The sequence below is a fragment of the Punica granatum genome, chromosome 3 (assembly GCF_007655135.1).
Source record: "Punica granatum isolate Tunisia-2019 chromosome 3, ASM765513v2, whole genome shotgun sequence".
Classification (NCBI taxonomy): Eukaryota; Viridiplantae; Streptophyta; class Magnoliopsida; order Myrtales; family Lythraceae; genus Punica; species Punica granatum.
Genome location: NC_045129.1, coordinates 6,120,962 through 6,145,737, shown reverse-complemented (window position 1 = coordinate 6,145,737; position 24,776 = coordinate 6,120,962). Strand labels below are relative to the sequence as shown.

Sequence of the window (24,776 nt, the reverse complement as noted above, 5' to 3'; positions counted from 1 at the left end):
AGATTTTTTGTGCTTAATCTGTTTAGCTTTTCATATAGGTCCGTGAACTCCCCCTTCCAACTGAAAAACAGAAGAATAGAATAAGAAGCAGCCTGGCAACATGCACAAAATTAAGTGGAAATATATATCGTCTCATTAACTAACATCCATTAGCAGATCAAGTCGAAATACCATATGTTTTAAGTATCTATACAATTAGCCTAATCCATGAAACAGAGACGATAGTTGGTGATCTCTACCCCTGTGCATATATGGTATTACCTTGTCGGAACTCTGCAAGATCGATCAAATAGAAGTTACGGGAACTGTGCATATATAACATACATATATATATATATATATATGATAGTACGAACTTCATGAGAGATCATAGCTAGCCATAGGACAGTTGTTTTGCTCCTGGAAAAAGAGATAAAGTTCACATGCATATGACAGGTTAACAAACATCATAAATGGGATTATTAGAAAAATTGAACCACCACAACCTTAGCTTTTGGACACCAATAAATAGATGATTTTAGGGTCTGTGCTCTCAATCCCATGCGAAGAAAATCGTAAGTGAGACAAGTCCATATTCTTGCCCTACCATGAGGACTGAGGGCTACCCTAAGCCCTCTTTCCTCTCACCCTATTCTTCTTCAATAGTAGTTAGAATTCTCATCCTCATCACCATTTGTATCGAGATCTTGATTTCGTTTCTCGGTGGAAAATCTTCGGCCGCGGGGGCTCTCCAAAGTAATGGGTCGCCGAGGGTGCCGGCAGTCATTGTGTTCGGGGACTCAATTGTCGATCCGGGCAATAACAACAACATAAAGACTCTGGTGAAGTGCAATTTCCCCCCTTATGGGAGGGACTTCACGGGAGGGAAACCTACGGGGAGGTTTAGCAATGGAAGAGTCCCCTCCGATTTCTTAGGTATACCAATCCATGAATATACACATACATAAATATATACATATAAGTATATGCATAAGTAAACATACACAGTAACACAGGTGAGTTTTCCATGCATGAACTTTTGAAGTTAAATGCTGTGTTTTTGTTAAAGCTTATGCTCAAACCAAAGTCTAAGTCAATGATTATGTATGAATTGTATTGAAATCTCACAACCTGAATTCAATTGGATATGTGTGTGTGTGTGTGTGTGTGTGTATGAGTTTCCGATAAAGTACTATCATTTATCCCCCGTTTTTACCCATAACACTCACCAGAGTCACGACCTGCTGAGCAATTGGCTTGGAGCCACATCATCATTATATAAGAAGCCATGGAATATATCCAAAAAAAAAAACCAACCTAATAAACATTAGCTATCTTTTCAAATAATCTGAAAAGGGCTATTTGGTTTTACCCAGATAAAAGGGCTCTCTTGTCGGGAACCAAAAGAACACATAACAACAATGACCATTTTTTTAAAAAAAGTTTGATGAATCTAGTAAAATAGAAAATATCAATTTATAATTTAAGACTTAAAAAGAATAATTAATTTTCACGATGTAGGGTATTCTTTTCAATTGTGGCTAGCCTTGATTGCTAGTCTTGTCAACCTGGTCATATAGTGCTTTCAGGGCAGAGCCTCCATCCGCTGGCTGGAGCTAGCACCAATGGCTAATTTTAGAGCGGGGATGGCGATAATAAGGATTGCACCCAACTAGTCACGGCCAAGTTGATGGTTGCACCCCATGGCCTCCATCAGGGCATCCGCATCTAATGGCTCCGGGATCTCCAGAATCCAGAAATGATGGTCGGCTGCAAAATACATAGCAAACTATTTCAAATTAATTGTCATAAAGATAATATGCTCTTTTGCAACCTTATAATGTACTCTAAATACAATATTAATAGTCAACGTTTATAATTTTATATTTATTATTATGGCCAATGAGCCCATGCGGTGATGCTTCATTAATTAGCATGAGGAAAGTCTATAAAAGATGATGTCTTACTTGAATTTTAAAAGCCCGGCTCCTCATTTACTCAAAAAAAAAAATATTTGTGATATGTAATATTACATGATACACATTTAACTTCTATATATGCTATATATATATATATATATATATAATGTATGATGATATATTTAGGCAAGCAATATAATATATTGGAAGTTCTGATCAATAAATAACATTGAATAAATTGGAAAATTCAAACAGCGGAACTATTTGGGGTGAAGGAATACCTGCCGGCGTACTTGGACCCTAATCTGAAGACTGAAGACCTCCTCACTGGCGTCAGCTTCGCCTCCGGTGCCACCGGCTACGATCCTCTCACTCCCCAAATCGCAGTAATATATTTACTCTCTCTGCTCGGCTTCTCTCTTTAGCTCTCGATCGAATTCGTATATATGTACGCACATCGACATCCTTTATTAGGACACGCACAGATGAGATCCTTTTTCTTTTCCATCGTGGTCGCGCAGTCAGCATTGTCAATGTCGGAGCAACTGAAACTCTTTAAGGAATACGTGGGGAAGATAACGGCAGCGGTCGGAGAAGAGCAGGCGGCAACTATTGTGACGGAGAGCATATACATAATAGTCTGTGGAAGCGACGACATCGCCAACACGTACTTCATCACTCCCTTCCGGAAAGCCCAATACGACGTGCCCTCCTATACCGACCTCATGGTTGATTCGGCCTCGAGTTTCTTTAAGGTATGTACCCATAATCACGACTTCATGGTGTTCATACGATGAGGAAACATGGGACCAATATTAAATCACGTTTGGGAATCAGGAACTGTACGGGCAGGGGGCGAGGACGATCGGGGTGATAAGTGTGCCGCCTATAGGGTGTGTGCCGTCACAGAGAACCCTCAGCGGTGGCTTGGAGAGGGGGTGCTCAGAGAAAGCGAATCAAGCGGCTCAGCTCTTCAACTCGAAGCTTTCTGCTCGGATTGACGCTCTGAATGCACAGCTTCCTGGGAGCAGGCTCATCTACTTGGACATCTACTCCCCTTTCCTCGACCTCATCAGGAATCCTTCTAAAGATGGTAATTCCACTATTCCCCCAAGCCATAAATTCAGCACTTTCAGCATTTCTCAAGGTCTAATCGGGTTATCATACTTAAAAGTTGATCCAGCGGCTTACAGAGCAAGATACTGAATTCATTTGTCTATCTGAATTGGATTATATAAATCCAGTGGATGGAAGCCAGTGACTGGAGCTTTAAAGCGATAAATATCCCGATCCAATTCATCGTGCAATTCTCAAGAATGCAACCGGAATATTAGAACTGTGCTGCTGAGTTCTTGATGGAAAATGGGAAAGCTTAGCCTAATTAATTGACCGAATAGAAGAATCCATGTGTTTCATATATCTATAATTCAGGAGCCCCAGTCTCAATACTGATATGATAATGCCATTGAATCACTCTCCTCAGGATTCGAGGTCGGGAACAGGGGATGTTGTGGCACGGGAAATATAGAGGTCAGCGTACTATGCACTCGTCTATCTGACCCCAAAACTTGCAAGGATGACACTAAGTTCGTGTTCTGGGACAGCTACCACCCGACAGAGAGAGCCTACAAGATACTCACCACGCGTACATACAATAAGTACAAAAGCATGTTTTACTAATCGCCATCTCTTGTCGTACGATACTCACTACGATCGCTTGTCAATTTATGATGGTTAGGAGAAGCAAAAGCAGCCTTCGTAACGCCGTCACGATCACTGATGTTCTATCATAATTTTCCCGTTGTATCCTACTATTCTCTGTGGTTGATATATTCAAGCATATTTATTGAAGCACTCAGCACGACTCACCCCGGATCCCTCTCACGATACTTAAAAGTTTATACTTGGAGAAGTTGGGCAAAGAGTTGAGTTGCTTAGCTCGTTATATATACTGTAAAGAGCAACAAGTGCGGCATTACTACACCTAACTCTGATAGAAAAAACGATGCTCGTGATGAGCAATCTGGACTTTTCGACCAGATATAATAGATACCGGTTCACAATATAGTATCCTGACTCCAGCAGACAGACATCATCCTACTAAATACATATGCTTTGCGCTGCACTCCATATCCTGACCACATTGGATTATTCACACGGGCCATTAGGAAGTAACCACATATGATTAATTTCATTGGAATTTGAACCTGCCTCGGTGCTCTCAGAGAAAGCGGGCTCTGAAGCTTCCTTTCCTTCTGGGATTTCATCGTTTGAGTATTGGCAGGACTAGAACCGCTGGTCACCATATCATTAGTTATAAGTTGTTAAATGCAAGAACGAACAAGAGGTCATTGACGACGACTGGTGGCGGAACCACCCATCACTCCTTTTCTTAAATTCAGAGTGCATATCTTAGAATTTTCAGGTCTAATTAATGGAGATGCAACCATCAACGATTATCCATCTTCAAGGCAATAATTGACTTTGCTCATTTGAGCAACTGTGGCCAGTTCAACTGGGGCCTGGCTGAGGTCCCCGTTGCCAATTATCTTCTGGATATTGGTTTAATTAATTAATTTCGGCTTTGATTTTCCCTCTTTTAGGCTGGCAACGGGACTGTTCCTAATGGACAATCTATGGACCAGGAAGACTCATTATCATTTCATTACATGGACGGTAACAAGACATCGGAGGAAAACTGATGACATAAACAGACGTATATTATGCTAGCTACTGGCTGGCCACATGATCGCCGGTTAGAGAATTTTTATCAACATTGTATGCAAGGCAAAGAAATTTTTAAGATTAGAAATCAAACGATGTGAAGTTGTGTAGAGAACATATCATTGGGAGACCCGTGCCTATTATGGATGAGAAGGACTTCTTTTCTAGGGTGGGATCACGGTGTTCTCTCAAGACATGCTTAATCTCATTCCATTGTCAGCAGTTTAGACTTGACCGCGATAGAGTGCAGAATGTTTTAGATAGATTAGTACTTTGTTTGGAAAGTCCCTAAATTTCTACCAAGGAAGGAAAAGTTGGTGGGGTTGGGGCGCTGGGGCGCTGGGGCGCTGATATAGAATCAGGACATTGACTGATAACGATTTTAGCCAAATTTAAAAAGGATTAATAACCCCGTCGTGGATTAGTTAGATCATTATGCGTCTCTTCTCGTTAAGAAAGCTTTCAAGTTTGAGTATTGTGAATGGAAAAGATCACGTTGGTTAATGCATTTACATTTTTTTTTTTGGGTTGAATAGTTCAAGTATTTACACTATTGTTTTCGGTTACAATGGAAGCCGATGGGCCTAGTGCAATAAAATATAAATCCTAATAACTAATAAAGGTGCACCAGTAGTCCCACTGACATATGAAAAGAAAGAGACAGAAGTATTCCTATTCGGGGCATCTAATTAATATTGCATTTCATGCATGTTGCTTAATTAATTACTATAATTTCAAAAGCGGGATTAATTAATAACTATGGTATAAAAATTTGAAATTTTTTCAACCGGGACGGTGAGACTTTGATACGGAACATCAGCAATAACAAATGGTTTCAGGTTATTTTTTAATTAAAAGATGAATATTTTGAATTTTAATTGGGTGACTAATGTATATTGTATTTTTTTCCCCCCTCGCCTGCAGATGGTCATGGTCCCCAGCGATAATTAAATAAGCCTCAAGCCTCATCGCATGTCCATGTCTAGCTAATGAGTTATTATGAAATTGCAGCATTAGAAACAAAATAGACCACATACATGGTCTATTGATTAGGAAGTAGATATTAATAACACAAAACGATGCCAATGATGAGAACAATCATAGCCAGCAATTTTCAATGTTTCATGTTCGGCGTGGTCCGGGACACCGGGAATAACTACGATATAAAAACTGTGGCGAAGTGCAAATTTCACCCTTATGGAAGGGACTTCATAGGAGGGGAAACCTACGGGGAGGTTTTGCAATGGGAGAGTCCCCTCCGATTTCTTAGGTAACCCATTTCATTTACCTAATCACCAATAATTCTCACTTTTGAACCAATTGATAGATACATATATATATTTACATGCACATATACGTACGATTAATTATTATTTTGTTAGTAAGAGGCGTGACTTATGTTCAACAAGATGGTACGTAGAAAACAGGATATGGACACACTCACCGGGACATATTGAGCCCGAACATACGGGCAACAACCTTACTACTACAGAGGAAACTCTTCATCACAGAGAGAGTCGTGTGTGTGATTTTCTTTGTCTGGTTATATCGAAATAAAGGGAACGAAACAGCCGAGCTATTTGGTGTGAAGATGTACCTACCGGCATGTCCGCCGGGAATGATGACATTGCCAATACTTATCCTTTTAGGAGTGTCCGCTACAACATTTCCTTATACTCTGCTCATTTTCCTATGGGATGGTTAGAATACTATCATTAATCTTGTTTACAGTTGCGATTACAATTATGGTTTGAGTCCACATATGGAGGACTGCAGGATCTATATTGAAAAGGTGCGAGGAAGATCGGAGTGACGAGTATGCCGCCGGTCGGATCCGTGCTGGCACAGAGGACAATCGGTGGAAGCTTGAGGTGGGAGTGCTCAGAGCCAGTAAGCCAAGCGGCTCAGCTCTTCAGCTCTTCAGCTCTTCAGCTCTTCAGCTCTCTGCCAAGCTCAAGGACCATAGTGCACAGATCCCTGGTGTCAGGTTTGTCTATATGGACATCTACTCCACCTTCCTCGACATCATCCGGAACTATACCAAATACGCTATGTCTTCACTTCGTGGCGTTCCTCTACTATGTAATCAGAGTCACTAATCTATCAGGATTCGAGGTCGAAAACAAGGGATGCTATGGCACAGGGAATATAGAATTGAGCGTACTGTGCAATCGTCTGGATGACCTCGAAACTTGCAAGGACGACACCAAGTTTTTGTTCTGGGACAGCTAACCCCCGACAGAGAGGGCCTATGAGATTGTGTCGAACGAAACGCGTAACAAGTACAAAAACCAGCTTCTCTGATCGGCAGTCTCGCTCTTGTCTTAGAACTACACCATGCACAATGTATTACAATAAATGGAGGCAAAAGCCACCTCCAGAATGTCATCACGACTGTGCCATCATATAATTAATTCATCCGTTTTATTGTCGTAGAAGTTGGAGAAAGAGTTGAATTGCTCGTTGTATACTATAATAAGAGCAAGAAAGAGTGCGTTGCTCGACCAGATTCTGATCGAAAAGATCAAATGATGCTCGGATGATGAGCAAATCAGTACATTTTTCGACCAGATTTAAATTATATAAAAGTAACTTCCTCATGATATGGAAGTATCCCGGCTCCACGAGACGATCATCATCGTTACTAACTTCACCTCCAAAGTGCGGGGAACTTCAGCTCACTGTCCCATGAGAGGCTAAAAAACTTCCTAACTAGCTAAAGGGACTGACCTATACAGAGTCGGGAATTCAAACGATATACATTATTTACCCAAACGAATGCACTGGAAGTACGAAAGTAATCACACGATCAATTTTTAAAAAATAATCATATGATCAATAATATACTTGTTTGAACCTGCCTCGGCACTTTCAGCACGAGCACGCTGTGTAGTTGGGCTCCTTTCTTTCTCCTTCTCTCGACATTCCTTCAGCAGCTAAGATGACCTTCCTTCTTCTCGGATTGCTTAATGGAGCCACTGCATTTGAACAAGCTCTCTGAACAAAATTCTTCACTTTGGGCGAGCAGTTGAGACCCAATATTGATCTACAAGTTGTCCCGCTTGCTTGGTCAGAAGAAGATGCCCTTTTAATGAAACCATAAGCAGACTTGACGGTTAAGATGCCTTTTCACTCGTAAGGCCGAATTAGCCCTCTCTTCTTGCAGCCAGTGGAATGTATTCAATCCCCCTTTAATGTCTCAGCAAAACCTTGCAGCTATGGCATTTATTTCATCCCACCGTTTCTTGGCCAACTTAAAACAGCTCATTGTGTACGTCGGAATATTGGCACTAGCTTCATGCTTGATCAGCAGTTCTTTCCCTGATTGAGATAAGGTTGCTTGTTTCCATCCTTGCAATTGCAGCTTCCTTAATTTGGATTCTTTCCTTCAATTGATTGAGCGATTCATACTTTGATCTTCCCGGTTCAGAAGGAAGCCGAAGGTACTTCCGTGGCTTCACTGAGGGGTCAGCATTTCCCAAATGTGCCTTCCGGTCTGGTCTCTCGTATTGTTACTAAAGTAAAGGGAGGACTTTTCGCAAATATATGCTAGCTCTGTCCTGTGGCTTTGCAGTATAGTTCCAGGATCCTCTTCATTCTGGTAGCATTCTCCACTGTGGCTACCATGGAAAAACAAGGAGTCATCAGCGAAGGAATTATGATAGAGAATGATGCTCAAGATGAGCAAACCGCACTTTTCAACGACATATATAAAGAGATATACAACTAAGCGGTTCATGATATAGCGTTCGACTCCACAGGACGATTATCATCCTAATAACTTCAAATCCTACTAAGACAAGGCCATAGCAGGGCACATTGACCTCAGAGTCCCATGAAAGGCTACAAAATTTCCTAGCAAATCCTAACTACAGCCGAACTATGCGGAGATGTGAAACCAAATTATACATATATTTCACCGAAACAAACTGCAATTCTTTTTTCGGCCAGCTACCGAACAGCACTAGATCATAGGATAATGATTGAATCAACGGAGCTCATTCTGGACAACTGCCTGGCACAATTAACCCTCACAGCTAAACCGATGATATAAACACAAGTCGATGTTTTCTTGCAAGTTCATGTTTCGCCCACTTATTTTATGTAATACCCAACTTATGTATTCTATAACATTCTAGTTTGTTCTATTTCAACAACAGAAAATAAGTAAGATCGAACAGAGCAAACAGATATTTTCGGTGAAAAGCAGACATTAATCTTTCCTCAAACATCGATGACTATATCTACATATCAATGTATGTTTTTAAGATGAACATTCCCTTTTTTTTTCTTTTCCCCCTTGGGATAGATAAGATGAACAATTCACCTGCCTATATGGCATATATGCTTGTATATGTTAATTGTTGGTATTTAATTGAGTTCTCGATTGTATGTGATCTCAAGGATCCTGAAATCCCATGTCGAAATAATTAAAGTGAATTCATAAGTTTATAAGATGATAGAGTTGCATATTCTATTAGTTTGAGATTTTAACGGGTCCAATCCCTTTTAGATCCGCTAGATATTTAACACGCAGAAGAAATGTGACGATCAGTCATCGATCACAAAATTTTTACTCGTGGCCACTAGATCACTGGCCAATCAGAGAACAGGAAATTCTGTAGAATAGATGACTGAGAGAGCGATCCCTATTACGGATGATCAGAAATTTTTTATTTTGCAAAGGGATGATAAAATATCATTAATCTATTGACAGTGACTGATTTTTTTTTATTTACGAGGGAGATTCGTGAGTGTAATAGAGTGAAATAAATATATTAATAATTAATAAAAGAGTATGGGAGAGTATCGAACCTATAATCTCTTGATTACGAAGTATAAAATCTTTTTGGTAACTTATTTGGAAGAGCCCATGATTTCTATTGAGAAAGAAAAACTTTGGCGGGCTTTAATTATATATTTTGAAATTGACTAATAACGATTTTAGCCTAATTAAAGGGACTAATAACGTACGATGGACACTTAATTATCTGGAAAAAGGACTGAAGTACTCCCATTTGGGGCACGCAATTAATATTGCACTGCATGCTATATTTGTTGATTAATTAATCATCATATGTATATATCTTGTGTTTTCATTTGGTGAAATCCGCATATGTTGCATGGGATTTTGTACAGTGACTAACTGTTGCATCTAAAAGTGTGATGTTTTTATTCAAATGCGTTATATATATTCAAAATTCATCGTTTGTAACAGAAATATTACGCATTTGAATAAAAGTATCATACATTTTAATATAAGTACTGTATTTTTACGGTATTGTAACGGTATAAAAAACCTATTATTTTACATATAGTCGATTCATTTAATTAACCCTGTATTAAAAATGGAACATATATGGACGTGGGTAATGTAATTTTTCTTATGAGACAACGCGATTGGGGACGAACTGAGGAGTTTGGTCTAAAGGGGACAAAACTCAAGGAAAGATAAAGAAGGGATAACATCGTAAAGTCAAGGAGATAAAAGAAAATAATTTTATTTTAAAAAATGACAAGTTCAATAGAATATGTAAACATTATTTAATAACTGTTCCCCACTTCAACGGGAGCCTCTCCTCTTCTAAATCCATCCCTGCATGAGAAATGTTTTATGAATTTTATGATTACGAAACTTTTCAATAGAGAACAAAAGTATGATTACTTTCGGTTGCTTGGTCAGACCGATAAGCATAGTTAAGTTGTTGAATGATGTTCTGATCAGCAGCTTAAAAAGATTTAAGTATTATTTTGCTAATTAATCATTGTGAACAACTTCTCAATTAATCATAGATAAATTGAATTGATCCGTCAAAAATACATAAATTGAATTGCATCCAAAGTACAGTACCAAGACAACCCTGATAACACCATGGAACAATACCCATTTCGTCGGTAAATAATTGTGATTTCTAATGTGAAACACCTCTGTCAACAAAAACATGGAAACAAGATGCTGTGTTTAAAAACATATTTATCACCAACATGTAGCGTATAGCGTAGGAATTAATTGAGGTAGTAACAAGAATTAGTAGAGGTAAATAGGACGTGCATATGCTCAGTAAGTAGGTAGTTCACAAATTATCCATATGTCCCATACGAGATCACATGGTATCATTGATCTTTTTGAAGAAATGTAAGCTCACATGCAAGCATGCGTTGATTAATTAAATTGGAGATTGTTTCAAAAATTGAACCAACCGTAACCTTTTGGAGACCTATAAATAGATGACGATGATGTTGTGCTCTTCAACACCAATAGCATACATAGAAAATTAAGTGATCAGGCATATTCACTCTCACTTCAACAATGACGAGAACTCTCATAATTGCCATCTCCCTTGAGATCACAGTATCTGTGTTTCTCTATGGAAAATCTTTGGCAGCAGCTCCGGCCACCAAAAATAAGGGCCCGCCAGCACTTTTCGCGTTCGGTGACTCGATGCTGGATACTGGGAATAACAATGATCTACTGACTGCGTTGAAGTGCAACTTTCGCCCTTATGGAAGGGACTTCATGGGCGGGAAACCTACAGGAAGGTTTTGCAATGGAAGAGTCCCCTCCGACTTCTTAGGTAATATAATCCAAGTGCACATTCGTTCGACAACACAGCATCCATAAATAACGATACAAAGGCACTTGCCCGGACATATTGAGCCAGAATTCATTTGCGTATAAGTAGTCGTGTGTTTCTTCATCTATTAATAACGAAATAATGGGAAATGAAACAGCGGAGCTGCTCGGGCTGAAGAAATACTTGCCGGCGTACTTGGATAAAGGCTTGAAGACGGAAGATCTCCTCACCGGTGTCGGCTTCGCCTCCGGAGCCACCGGCTATGATCCTCTGACTTCCCAAATTGCTGTAATACATTATTCTTTCGCTCTTTCCTTGTCTCTAAGGACTAATTCGTATCTCACGGGGAAGCCTTTCACATTCCTGGGACCGTTGGATGGGACCTCCTTGTCTTCAGCAATTAGCAGGGGTCAGTCGGCCCCTCATCCGACAATGAAGATCATGACAGCACGGAATTTTCATGTCGTTGCGCTTGTTTTGCTTTGCAGCACATATCAGTGATGAGATCCTTCTTTTTTATTTCTTTGTGATCATCCAGTCAGTGATATCAATGCCGAACCAGCTGAACCTCTTCAAGCAATACAAGAGGAATATTACCGCGGCAGTCGGACAAAAGCAGGCGGCGAAAATAGTGGCACAAAGCACTTACGTAATGATCGCTGGGAATAATGACATCGCCAACACTTACTTCTCCACTCCCTTCAGGAGAGTACATTACGATGTTCCCTCGTACACTGACCTCTTGATCGATCATGCTTCGAGTTTCTTCATGGTATGTATCTAACCTACTCATTTTCATATAGAATGGTATCGTACTAGCAATCAAACATCCTTGTTTACAATTACGATTCAAGTCCACATTTGGGCAGGATCTATACGGACAAGGGTCAAGGAAGATAGCAGTGCTCAGTATGCCGCCGATCGGATGCGTGCCCTCACAGAGGACGCTCGATGGAGGCTTGAGGAGGGAGTGCTCGGAGAGGGCAAACGAAGCGGCTCTGCTCTTCAACTCGAAGCTCTCCCCCAAGCTCAAGGACCTCAGCAAACAGCTGCCTGGAAGCAGATTTGTCTACATGGACGTCTACAACACTCTCCTCGACATCTTCCAGAATCATACCAAATATGGTGTGTCACCGCTTGGTGGCATTCCTCGATCAACTACGTCCATGTACAATATCTTTCGTGCTTCCTGATAATCCAAGATTTACTAATGACTGAAACACTGACTAATCTCAGGTTTCGAGGTCGGGAATAAGGGATGCTGCGGCACAGGGAATATAGAAGCGAGCATACTGTGCAATCGTCTACAAGACACGGCAACTTGCAAGGATGACACCAAGTATGTGTTCTGGGACAGCCTCCACCTGACGGAGAGGGCTTATGAGATTCTGTCGAATGAGACGTTCAATAAGTACAAAAACCAGCTTCTCTAATCGGCGATTTCTCTCATTTCGCAGTCACCATGTACATGCATTACAATAAGTGATGCAATAGACACCTCCATAATGCCAATACGAATCTCAGACCTAAGAGATTCTGTCGAACAAGACGCATAACAAGTAACCATGGTAGTATCCTACTGTATTCCTTTTTAATATATATTTAACCCTTTTTCTTTTTTTCTTTTTTTCTTTTTTGGTGGAAAGTGAAGAATGTAGCAATTATAAGGACAATAATATGCCATGGTTGGGCAATTCAAGAAAGAGTTGAATCGCTCACTGTGTTGCAATGAGCTGGAAGAGTTCACTACTGCACCAAAATTTGATAGAGAACAATGCTCGAGATGAGCAAACCACGCTTTTAAGCAACATATATAAGAAGATATACAAGTGACCAGTTCACGATATAGCATCCCGACTCCACCAGAGACTTATCATCCTAATAACTTCAAATCATACTGAAACACAGCCATAGCAGGGTAGATTGACCTCACTGTCCCATCAAAGGCTGCAAGACTTCCTAGGAAATCCTAACGACCAAGCTATACGAAAACGGAAAACCAATTTATATACATATTTTACCCAAACAAACCGCAATTCTCTTTTCAGCCAGCTAAGAAACTGCACTAGATCATGGGAAAATAATTGAATCAACGGAGCTTATTCTGGGCAACTGCCTGGCACAATTCATCCTCATAGAACAGTGCTCGATTGGAAGCAAGGGACTTGCACAAGGGCTTGGAGAGGACAGAAGGGACAATGCACCGAGAAGGGAATGTGGATTTCTCCTGGAAAAGGACAGCAGCGATCTGGCGCATCTCGGAGATCTTAATTCGGGATGGTGGGCGTGGACCCTGCCTCGGCGCTTTTGGAGCAAGTGGACTCCGCAATGGAGTTCCCTTACCTTCTCCCCTGCTGGATGCCGATTCATCATATGATCAGTCGTGAGAAAAAACTATGAACTGAAGCATAAGACTGGCTTCAGAGCAAACAAGCCACAGCCCAATCTGCTAATCAAGACAGGGGAAGATTGAGACTCACCTTTTAAATGGCCAGTGATCAGTTGGCCGAGGAGTAATCATCCTTAACATTTCTTGGCGGGAGCGATCTGGCGTTGTGTAGTTGAAATGGAACTGCCTAGCAATCAGAACCTGAATTGACAATCCCACAAGAAAAAACCAATCAAGCGTCAGTTGTAGGTGACAAATTATCCTTATGAAAGCCACCACATATGAGGGCATAAAATTATGAAACTTAAAAGAAGCAGGAGACTTACAGCTCTCCTCATTCTTTGGGATACATGAAAGACTGCTTTCAATTGGTCATGATGCAAGTGACAAAGAATTTTCACCTCAAAAGTGACAAAAGACGTATCAGCATTCACCATATTAGGGACAATAAGATACTGATAAAAAGCTATAGTAGAAGAGCGGGCAGATTAGCTCTCGATCAACCCAGAAGGATACTGAAAAGAATTCTCAGTAGGAAAGCTTGCGTACCCCTCAAATTATAGGGATGCAAGAACTCGAAGCAGGACAGATCCTGCTTTCGAGTTCTTGTGCATTTATCCAAAAAAAAAAAAAAGACAAGAGGCACGAAATGCACCCATAGATGAGTGCTTCGAAAGACCAAACATAAGGTATCAGGGTATTTATCTCAACACAGATTGACGTTAAATATAGATAACATGCTCCACAAGAAATCACTTACAAGAAGCAAAGTGTAAGAGAAACCAATAGTAGCTCAAGGGGCCTGAGTAAATACCAGCAAATCCATAGGGAGAGCCTCAAGCCTGGACTCAGTGTCGCAATCATCAAATCGAGGTGTCTTAGGCGTCCTCAACAAGTTATTCTGCTTACTGTAATTAATTGGCGAAGAGAAAACAGGACTTCTATCGATTGGAGTACTCTCAATCACTGCATGATCCAGACCCTTCTCAGCACCCTCTTGCAGCACGTTGCTTTGTTTAACTAGACTCACTGGGGATAGCATAAGGGGAGTGCTATCAAGTGGTTTATCTTCAATAACCAAGTTTTCCTCACCCTTCTTGGCGTCTAACACGGCCACCCTTTTCTTCCCAAGGTCAGTGCATGATCTCGTACTCAGTGGCTTGCTATATCGAAGCTGAGCAAGTGCACCTGGCTTCAGGTACTTATTACCCGAGCCTCTTGATCGCCTCTTTTGCCTTAACCTCTTGGAGTCCCTCTCTGGGGGCAATACTTTTCCCATGCTTCACCAGCTTCCCGTCGCTGCCCTTTAGTTTTCTCGTTATTCCTCCAAAAAAATCTCAACTTTCTCCTTCTGTTAAAGTCCGCACCTTCCTTCTCGAGAGGTAATCCATCATCACCTGCTTCCTCTAGTAAATCACCATCATTGAACAACACCGGACCTGTGACATGCAGTTTCAGAACTTCAAAATACGATTCACAGAAGAAACATATCACCAATAACCCAGTAATTCCAAAATTGAAGACCCCAGAAAGATAACAAGCCAATTTAATGATCATCGTTCAATCGAGCTCTGCAACAAGAACTGCTGAAACTACTAATTTGATCAATTACAGTAAACAATCATCAACAAAACTACCAAACAGAGATGAAATCGAGAAAGAGATCTTCAGAATGAGATGAGAAATTAGAAGCCGCAAACGCGATGAATCAACGCAATGCAAGCAGAAAGACGATTACCTCCATTGACGAGAGCTGCCGAAGAAGCCAAAACCTCTGATATTAGAGAGAGAGAGAGAGAGAGAGAGAGAGAGAGAGAGAGAGAGAGCTGGAAGATGGGAAAGATGGGGTCTTTCTCTAGGGTTAGGTCTGTATTTGAATGGGGCGAATTTGCCCGCCAAAATTTTACGACAGTTCCCTTTTTTCCCCAAAAAAAATTTAAATAATATGGGGAAAAACAAAGAAAATGACGTGTACTGCCAAAAACTATGTTCTATTGTCACACGTGGCACCCCGGGATTGGCGACTACGATTGGCTGCTGTACATGTGGGGCCATGGCAAGCCTAGAGATCCTGCCAATCTGGGGCCCTACCATATCAGACGGCGAGGATTGCGTGACCGAATTTAAATAGATACCATTTAATATTCCCTTGATTTATGGCAATTATTTAATTTAATTTTCTCTTTTCCAAAATAGAATCCGAGGCGGGAAAATAAAATGGGAAGAAAATATGGCAATTAATTGCACACGTGGGAAGCGCTGGTGGGGGGGCGGGGGTAATTTGTAAATGAATCAGGAAGTTCTTGGGAGGGAGAATTAATACTGAAAGGACAAGACAGTCCTCCTCAGTTGCATCAATTTCCCGTGAGTGGCGCGGCACTCGTGAGGTGGGAGAAGGGTATAACCGTCCACGCGGATCATTTATGTCATTAGACCGGGGATCGACGAGTGCGGGCCCCACTCTTGACCAAAAAAATTAAGAAAAGGAAACATCATCATTAGAGAAACTTCCCTTCCCTGCGTTAGAAATTTTATTAATTTGATTATCAATCTTTTTTTTTTCTTCTTAAAAGAATTTTGATTCCCATAAATAAAACTCTCGATTAATTCCCACAATTTGTTAAATTGAATTCTTGATTTGCAAATTCATTTTGCGCTCGGTTAATTCATGGAATAGAAGTCCAAAACTAGATATGAAAAGATCGGGTTTAAGCAAGATGCCTGCTCGAACGAGGACTCCCGCATATCCTTCATGGGACTGGCATTATCTAGTTGGAGCCAGCGGCCATCTTCGGCATCAGCACGGCCTGCTTGCTGCCAGTGCCATCGCCACTTTGGAAAAACCGAAGCCTAGGAAACTCAGAAAATAACTTTCAGGAAGATCAATCATGTAAACTCAATGCGAGGAGATATTGATCATTAAGCTACAAAACATCTCGAGGTGTTCCTCCTGCCGAATAACAATGGAGGAATTCACTCAACATCACAGCAATGAACTGAAAAAAAAAAATCCCAAAAAGACCTCTTATCTCATCATATCCATGATTCAACTCGTTGTGTCAAAAAGAACAATCAGTTATATAAGTAATACTACCGCTTTGTCTTACAATAGTTTAAGCCCGACTCCCGACCACCCCCGTGCAGCTTCACTCGCCAAGTCACAGCTGTTGAGAACTGGTCGCCTTTCCCATGGTAAATCTTCTCAATTCTCTGGTCCAGAGTTGTTGCTGTTAATGTCTTCTGAAAACTCATCCTGATTTCATTTCAGAAGTTACTCACGTCATAAGGCCAGAAGACAGCCGTCTGAAAGGTTGTTCTAATGAGCGAGTTTCTTTCATGTATCGACACAGACATACTATAGCTGTTCTGTTGTGATTGCTACTCTAAACTGGTCTGTTTCAATGTACTGCTGCAAATCTTCGCCCAATTCCAGACCATGAACTATTTCCTTCAAGTCCACGAGACCACAAGACGGTATTCTTCCACTGCCTTCTTTCTTCAAATCCTCTTTCAACCTCGCAACATCATCCCACTGACCAGCCACTGCATATACATTCACCAAGAGCCTGTAATAGGAGAAGTTCCGAGGATCTTTCACGCGCAAAGAATTTGCTATCCTTTCGCCCAAGGCTGCGGCACCTCGAAAACGGCATGAGGATAGCAGGTTAACCCACACAGAGGACTGTGAAGGCACATCATCATTGGGAATGTTCCTCAACATTTCCTCAGCCTCTTCAGCAAGCCCGACTCCGGAAAGAAGATTGGCCATGCACCAGTAATGTGCGAAGTTGGGTTTTATCCCAAATGTTTCGGTCATTTGGGTCAAGTAGTTCCTGCCCTCGGTTAACAATTCTGCACGCGCACAAGCACATAAAACACCGATAAATGTGACTTCATCAGGAAAATCTCCATATTCCACCCTTATCCCCTTTACCACGTCTTCGAAGAGTTGTAGCCCATCCAGTGGGTTCCCGTGAATGCTATGTCCCGAAATCATCGCATTTAAGCAAATTGTGTTCCTAGTCTCCATTTTTTCGAACAAAGAACAAGCCAAGTCGACTCTGCCACATTTACTATACATGTCTATAAGAGCTGTATCTAGAATCACATTTGACCTTGAGAAGGTCTTGATGAGAAACCCGTGAACCGATTTCCCCTCCTTTAGTCTCGCAGACCGCCCACATACAGTAATGATGCTCGAGAGAGTTGCAGCATTTCCTTGCAATCCTTCCCTTGCCATTTCCCGAAATAACTTCAAACCCACGCCAGGATTCCCCCCTCGCAAGTAACCAGAGATCAAGACATTATATGTAACCACATTCCTTTTGGGCAATCTATCGAACAGCCTGTGGGCAGTCACCAAGTCTCCAGACTCAACAAGACCACTGATCATCGAGTTCCACGAGACTACATCTCTGTGGGGCATTTTATCAAACAATTTCCAGGCAAACTCATCAGCGCCATTATAGGCATACATGCGGATCAAGCTGTTCTGGACCTGCAAAACCTCATCAACCGCATGCTTAATGGCCTGCGCGTGACACATCTTCCCACTTCCGATGCAGCGCATGGTCGAGCTGCAGCCAATGAGCAGGACGAAGGTGTAGCTATTAGGCATGAATCCATTGCTTAGCATCTTGAAGTAAAACGAGATTCCATCCTCAGGGACAGTGCTGGTGGAGTAGGCTCTGATCATGTTGTTGATGCAGAATACATGGGGGTCCTTGATGGTGGGGAAGACAAGAACTGCGTGGGACAAGCTCCCGAGGTCGGCGGAGACCTTCAGGACCAGCCTCGAGAGCGCAGGGCTCGCAATGAGGCCCGAGGTGATGATGAGGGCGTGCACTTGGGATAGGTGGTGGGCGCAGCGGCATGAGTCGAGGAGGTAAAGAGCCCTGTGATAGTTTGATAAAGGTGGAGTTTTCGAGCTCGGAGTGGAATAAGCTCGCGGGTTAGACTTGGAAGGGGCTGTGACGGGTACAGTGGCGGTGAGTGGGGTGGGGTGGAGCCGCTGGAGGAGTGGGCGGAGGGAGGCTCTTGCCATTCATCTCCGGGAAGACTTTGGTTGCTGCAGGAGATGAACTTGGGTGGTGGGCCTGGGTTCGACGCACATAACCGCGCCTGAATCTGAATCAACGGCCACCCGCTGTCTCCGACGTCTTCTGCTTCCTCGACAAATGCTAAATTGAGCGGTCGCCGGTGAAGATGGAGGCGACGACGAGGTGCGGATTGGAGGCGGCGGCGACGACGAGGAGCTAACGAAGCGGTTTAGTTTTGAAAAAACTGTCACAGTAGGGTCGGCACGGGCGGTCCGGACTCCGGAATGGCTTATTCGGCCCACCTCAGATACGAACCGGAAATCCGGTTCAACTCGGGCTGCTTCAACTTTTAGTTTTGAAAAAAGATAAATTGCACTAGTGATCCAAAAAGTTTTACAAATATTTCAAAATGGTACAAAAAGTTTTTTTTGCTATTTGATGGTACAAAATGTTTCAAAATTGTTTCAGTATAGTACAAATCGTCATCTCACCATTGACGTTGTCAAGCTGACGCTAATTGTGCAAAACCGGTTTTGTGGGACGATACACGATGGTGCAAAATATTTTAAAGTTGTAACTTAATAGTACATAATATTTTACGTAAGTTACATGATGGTGCAAAATTTACAGATCTTGTAAAGGACGGCTTGACGGCATCAATGGCAAAATGACGGTTTATACTATACTGAAACAACTTTGAAATATTTTGTACCATCAAATAGCAAAAAAATCTTTTTGTACCATATTGAAACATTAGTAAAACTTTTTGAACCACCAGTGTAATTTACCCTTTAAAAAAACTGTCACAGTTAGAAGTGTGCACGGATACTGGGTATATCCGGGACTGGTCGAAACCTACCTGTTATGATAGGGTCCGGATAGCTCATATTAAAAATAAAGTAGGATCCAGGTATTAAAATTAAGAACCGGCGAAAACATGTTTCGGTTCCTACATATAAGGTATCCAAAATTGAAATCGAAATTGGTACCTGGATCATATAATAATTTCTCTAGTTATATTTAGATATATTTCTCCATTTTACTTCACTTTATTCCCCTCTCTCTCTCTCTCTTCTCTTGATGGAAGTTTCGCATTCCTTATCGTCTACAACTTTGGTTTGACGATAATAGGTGTATTCTCGGCGAGGTCTGATTATATTATAGATGTTTAGTTTTGTGGATGGATTGATGAGACATATTATTTTTTGTTGTACATGTATTGTGGATTTAATCTAAATCTATGTCGACATTCTATTATTCGTAATTACTGATTATGGATGAGACATTTTTGGTTTTATTTAAAGAAATAAAAAAATTAACAGGTTCCAACAGGATACCCGGAACTTGTGGGATAATACAGGTTCCGAGTAGATTCCGATTTCATAACTCAATAGGGTAGGGTTCGGTTCCAAAATCTTGAAACATGTTAGAGTTCAGGTATCATGAAAAAAACATGATACCCGGAACTGATCACCCCTATTTACAGTAGGGTCGGGTCGGGCGGTCCGGACTCCGGAATGGCTTATTCGGCCCACCTCAGATACGAACCGGAAATCCGGTTCAATTCGGGCTGCTTCAACTTGGAGCGGCGTCGTTTCATCGATCTGGGAACGGGTGAGAAGTCCTCTGCTGGTGCAATTCGTCAGCTGCGAGTTGAGAGATGGTGAGAGGGAGCGTACAGATTCTCAGAGACGCCGCCATTAATGGCCTCTCGAGGACTCTCTCCGACATCCTCGTCTGCCCTTTATCCAAGCAACCGCTAAGGTCCTCTCCTCTCTATAGCAAATTTTCGTTTCCTTTTTTGTTTTCCTGGTGGGATTTAGCAAGATTTTGGAATGTTCATGAGCTCTGATTTGCAGGGTATGTGACAAAACTGGGTCTTTGATTAGTGACACCATTGGCGTTTCCTTCCCCGTAAGTTCTCGTGTCTCTGTTCCCTCCTCCTCCTCTTCGATAAAGTTTAAAGTTTGGTGCTCTGGGACATTCTGGTCACTTGTTTTATTCTTGATGCCTGCCGTGTTTGTTGGCTGTACCTTATATTGGATGTTTCAGTTCCTAATTCAGTTGAAGTTTGCCCCTTTTTGTAAAAGCCCATAGTTTATGGAAGATTGAAAGCTGTCTAGCTTCTACTGCTTAATGTGGACCTCAATGTTCAGTAAGAAATATGATGAAATCTATTTTGCTGTCTATCGATCGGTTTATGCATTTAGATGGGTCAGTTCGCTTCCGTTGTATAAGAATACCGCTAGGAGCATGAGCTTTACTTCTGGACTTCCGGTGATATATAAGCCCACTGATGGTGTCTGATAGCAATCGTAATTTTCGCTCTAACCAGTAGAAGTCGAAAAGATTTGGTCGAGTGGACAGTGATTTGATCCTTTTGATTAGTTCATGATGTGTATGTTCGCTGCCTACTTTCATTTTTTATGCTCGAAGGGCTAGATCACCGTATAACTCATAAGAACGGCGTATTACCAGGATGTGTTCTCATAGCTCCACCTATTTCACATCCATTTGCAGCACATATTGTTCCTTTTGTTTTGAAATTATTGACAGCTTTTACACCTTGGTATAGATAAATGATGGTATCCCTTGCCTCGTGCCCAAGGATGGGAAGATACTTGGGGATGGTGATCATTATGGTGCTCCGAATTCTGGTCCTGTCAATGATTCAACTCCCACTAACAAGGGCTAAAAGAGAAGGTAATTTCGAAGCTGATTCATAGAACGTTGAAGGTCATGAAATGGAAGGCGAGATCTGCAGCTTTGTCTGGGTCCTTCCTCAGACGTGTTCAAAGAATAGCCTTGTAAAACTACTTTTCTGACCTTGAAACTTCTGTGGTGCAATTCACTGCAAATTCTGCAGCTCACCCATCAAACCTTGTGGTTGTGGCTTGTATGCTATGCTCGAGTGTCATAGAGATGGAAAGTTTTTCTAAGCTCCGTGTGATGATCGTTACTGCTCTTCCGTATGCCTAATTTAAATTGGAAAGATCAACCACTGAAATAACTCATGCCTAATAATAGCTAATAGAGGGTGGATTATTTCCTTGCCTTTTTATGCAGAGCTCTTATTTCCTCTTTTACTTGGAGGCAATACTGGTCTTCTGTGACAATGGAATTTTGTATGATTTTATAACGCTGTAAACATTCTCAATCTCTTGAGATTACACTCTATATGGATTCTAGTGAAAACCGAGAAGCAAAGCATGGCGCAATCCATATATAGACTGGTACATAGGGAAGCAGAGTTCATATAAGTCTTGGATTGGTACTCAACGTAGGAACCTTCACAGATCATATCTCTAGATCAATTTTATCAACTAACCCTAAACAGTCCTATCCCTAGACAATCAAATCAATTGAGCGAGGTTCATTTGAGCGGGTCATACCAACAGCAGCCTAATTAATCAAAGCCAGCTAGACTATCAAATCAAAGTACCAAGTTTTCTTGATCGGTTCATATCAGCTATTGTTGTCGAGGAGGAGCCGAAACCTGTAAAAGATATCATGTTAAATTTTGTGTTGGATCTCGGGATTCTAATGCGTCTGACAGTGAAATCTAAAACAATTACTCTTCCCCATTCTGTGTGAGGTATGACCACAACAAGAGCGCATACTAATACTGCACTCGGGAGAAGTTTCCGTTTTCGCAAAATTTTATCACAACTCGTGTGAAAGTGCATGTCTTCTCTATATTATTGTAAAAGATTCCATACATTGTTGCACGCAGCACGATTAATCAGAGTCCATTCGTGCCGACTTAAAGAAAGACCCACCGGGCCACCGGTATGCAACCTGTTCCCTCAATGTTGACATGCTAGCAATCTTTGCACCTTTCTGCAGCAAAGTCTCGCTGATGTAGACCTCACTACTAAAAAATATCCGACGCAAAGAAACACTTCCAGCCTTCAGACGCAAGCTCCTTTTACTCGATAAAAATCAGGATTAATGCCTTAATTTTGCTTTAGCTTCGTGCCAAATGAGAAGGCATATGTTGGGATTAAAATTAAAGATTGAACAATAATGTAGGTCAAGAGTTAACCTCTTGGTTTAGGTGCAACGGCTCCTGTTGTGTTGTGATGTGCACAGACAATCAAACTCTTGTTCCAACCTTAATTCTAAACCACGCAAAACATCTGACCATCGAAAGTGGGCCCTATTTCTTGCACTTCTTCTTTCTTCTGTCTTCCCACACCCATAAGTTTGATTCATTAGGCAACCATCATGCAAAGCAAGCCCCCTTAGACTCCAAGGGCAGCTTTGGATATATGGTTCTCCAGAGCTTGGCCTCCTTTGTGTGCAACTTCATCGGCATCCCGAAGCGCCCTGCAAAGACTAAGCAAGTGGTGCAGTATGAAGAACCCGGGTCCGGTTGCAATCCGGAGAATGTTGGCAGGGACGGACTTTCAAACATGGATTCACCATCCCCGCCGAGCTCGGGCGAAGTGTGCCGGTGCTGCGTGTGCCTGTCGGGCATGAAGGACGGCGAGGACCTGCGCGTCCTGCCCTGCACACACAGGTTCCACGGGCCATGCATCGACCGGTGGTTCAGCGGGCCTCGCAAGAGGACATGCCCGATGTGCCGGTTCATGTTAGACGGAGGCAGCGGGGAGGTTGCATCCCGGAGGTGGGAAGAGCTCACTGAAGAGATGGCGATATGGTTCTCATCATTCCATGTGGCCGGATTCTGAGAAAAGTTCAATATGTCCAAAAAACTTCGAATTTTGCGGCTGCATCAAATAAAGAATTGACCGTCTTCCTTTTGCATACAGAAAGAGCCATCCAAAATTGAAATGTATATATAACAGAGCCTCCTCGGCACTTCTTCCTTAATAGTTTTGACAAGGTAAAAATAAAATTATTCCGTTGCCGGGAATCGAACCCGGGTCTCCTGGGTGAAAGCCAGGCATCCTAACCGCTGGACGACAACGGATGTGGATAAGGAGTCGTTCATTTGTTCTATAACGTAACAACATTTCCATTTTCCATGGTCAATCTGGTCAGAGCATGGATCAGTGAAATAGTATGTGTGGGGCAATAATACTTGGCTATTCTCATGGAGGGTCCCCAGGTTCCAGAACAAGTTGTTGATGGAGACTTTGGGCGACAAGAATACTTGGCGATAATAATTCATATGACTCGGTCACGGTATCACTCGTTCGTTCTACGCTAAAGTTCCTTTTCATCGATGCAGATGTTTCATCTGCATCTGCATCTGCTTCAACTAAAGTCCAAAAAAAAAATATTAATAAAGTACTTCAACGAAATGCATTTTCTACGTGTAAGTTGCAAAGAAGGCTCGCCAATGCCCAACGTTGCCAATTTCTGAAGGGATACACCTTTCAAATTAAACCCAAGATCCATGGCCAGCACCTCTGCATTGTCGACCCATGGCTGACCTCATCCTACAAAAACATTATATCATGTGATTCTTCCACCATATCAAGACATATGATCAAGTTATCACGGTTCTCATGAATCGTCCGTGTAAATGTATGAATTTTTCATCTATAGATGCATGATTTTTGTCATTGTTTGTTTTAAAGGACGACACGCGGTGACTCCAGACCATGAATTGTTCTAGTGAGAAAGAAAATGCATCCAAATCGAATATCGATTATACTTTTAGAGATGTACTATTAACAAGTCGTGAATAAAGAGTGCCGCTGAAAGAGTGAGACTTCGTGAATAGTACAAATGACATTGAAAGTGCCATTTCTTCCATCCTCCAAATAGCATTTTCAAGCTCAATCACTGTCCTGGCTAGGCGTCGTCTTTTTAGCTCTTTTTTAAGATTGTGGACAACACATGAATTGAATCAACCGTTCTTTGCTTATTAAAATATTGGGTAAATTGCACCAGTGGTCCAAAATATTTTATAAATGTTTCATGATGGTCCAAAAAGTTTTTTTCGTTACATAATGATACAAAATGTTTCAAAGTTGTTTCATGATGGTACAAACCGTCCACTCGAGCTGACGCCGTTAACATTTTGCTGACGTGGCGCGTTCTATGTGTCACTTTTGTTACGTGGAACCAATCATAGTGCGCCACGTCATTTAAGACAAAATAAAGTTTTAAAAAGTCCAAAAAAATACAAAAAACAATTAAAAAATACAAAAAAAGAGTAAAATTTTGAAAAAAAATA

General features: G+C 41.6%; 7 protein-coding genes and 1 non-coding gene across 12 annotated transcripts; 5 read left to right on the top strand and 3 right to left on the bottom strand.

The window, feature by feature from the left end:
• The first annotated feature begins 518 nt into the window (after positions 1 to 518).
• LOC116200770 (GDSL esterase/lipase EXL3-like) lies at positions 519 to 3,752 on the top strand. Its single transcript, XM_031531663.1, has 5 exons — positions 519 to 915; positions 2,154 to 2,284; positions 2,420 to 2,653; positions 2,736 to 2,991; positions 3,382 to 3,752. The coding sequence occupies exons 1-5, from the start codon at positions 588 to 590 to the stop codon at positions 3,576 to 3,578; spliced, it is 1,146 nt and encodes a 381-aa protein (XP_031387523.1). The 5' UTR covers positions 519 to 587; the 3' UTR covers positions 3,579 to 3,752.
• A 2,475-nt stretch (positions 3,753 to 6,227) lies between these two features.
• LOC116200310 (GDSL esterase/lipase At5g42170-like) lies at positions 6,228 to 6,854 on the top strand. Its single transcript, XM_031531171.1, has 3 exons — positions 6,228 to 6,322; positions 6,415 to 6,609; positions 6,713 to 6,854. Exons 1-3 carry the CDS (start codon positions 6,228 to 6,230, stop codon positions 6,852 to 6,854), a joined length of 432 nt encoding a protein of 143 aa, XP_031387031.1.
• Positions 6,855 to 10,879: 4,025 nt separating this feature from the next.
• LOC116200771 (GDSL esterase/lipase EXL3-like) lies at positions 10,880 to 12,891 on the top strand. Of its 4 annotated transcripts, none has more exons than XM_031531668.1 (5): positions 10,880 to 11,197; positions 11,355 to 11,485; positions 11,736 to 11,969; positions 12,067 to 12,322; positions 12,434 to 12,891. In XM_031531668.1, the coding sequence occupies exons 1-5, from the start codon at positions 10,933 to 10,935 to the stop codon at positions 12,628 to 12,630; spliced, it is 1,083 nt and encodes a 360-aa protein (XP_031387528.1). In that variant the 5' UTR covers positions 10,880 to 10,932; the 3' UTR covers positions 12,631 to 12,891. The 4 variants fall into 4 exon arrangements, with proteins under 4 accessions (XP_031387528.1, XP_031387527.1, XP_031387525.1 ...); XM_031531667.1 differs by having other exon boundaries at positions 12,067 to 12,337; XM_031531665.1 differs by having other exon boundaries at positions 12,052 to 12,322.
• Positions 12,892 to 12,900: 9 nt separating this feature from the next.
• Positions 12,901 to 15,480, bottom strand: LOC116200772 (F-box protein At4g35930). Of its 2 annotated transcripts, none has more exons than XM_031531669.1 (5): positions 15,325 to 15,480; positions 14,401 to 15,025; positions 13,913 to 13,987; positions 13,678 to 13,787; positions 12,901 to 13,551 (listed from the first exon to the last, which is right to left on the bottom strand). In XM_031531669.1, the coding sequence occupies exons 2-5, from the start codon at positions 14,863 to 14,865 to the stop codon at positions 13,287 to 13,289; spliced, it is 915 nt and encodes a 304-aa protein (XP_031387529.1). In that variant the 5' UTR covers positions 14,866 to 15,025; positions 15,325 to 15,480; the 3' UTR covers positions 12,901 to 13,286. The 2 variants fall into 2 exon arrangements, with proteins under 2 accessions (XP_031387529.1, XP_031387530.1); XM_031531670.1 differs by having other exon boundaries at positions 12,901 to 13,548.
• A 990-nt stretch (positions 15,481 to 16,470) lies between these two features.
• LOC116201814 (pentatricopeptide repeat-containing protein At3g51320) lies at positions 16,471 to 18,885 on the bottom strand. The gene has a single exon (XM_031533232.1). The coding sequence runs from the start codon at positions 18,628 to 18,630 to the stop codon at positions 16,942 to 16,944; it is 1,689 nt and encodes a 562-aa protein (XP_031389092.1). The 5' UTR covers positions 18,631 to 18,885; the 3' UTR covers positions 16,471 to 16,941.
• A 1,312-nt stretch (positions 18,886 to 20,197) lies between these two features.
• LOC116198534 (UPF0434 protein PP_1901) lies at positions 20,198 to 21,587 on the top strand. Its single transcript, XM_031528701.1, has 3 exons — positions 20,198 to 20,389; positions 20,485 to 20,539; positions 21,201 to 21,587. Exons 1-3 carry the CDS (start codon positions 20,286 to 20,288, stop codon positions 21,318 to 21,320), a joined length of 279 nt encoding a protein of 92 aa, XP_031384561.1. The 5' UTR covers positions 20,198 to 20,285; the 3' UTR covers positions 21,321 to 21,587.
• A 1,309-nt stretch (positions 21,588 to 22,896) lies between these two features.
• Positions 22,897 to 23,319, top strand: LOC116200309 (E3 ubiquitin-protein ligase MPSR1). The gene has a single exon (XM_031531170.1). It carries the CDS (start codon positions 22,897 to 22,899, stop codon positions 23,317 to 23,319), a length of 423 nt encoding a protein of 140 aa, XP_031387030.1.
• Positions 23,320 to 23,489: 170 nt separating this feature from the next.
• On the bottom strand, positions 23,490 to 23,561 carry TRNAE-UUC. Its single transcript has one exon. It is a non-coding gene; the product is annotated as a tRNA-Glu (tRNA).
• Positions 23,562 to 24,776: the final 1,215 nt, after the last annotated feature.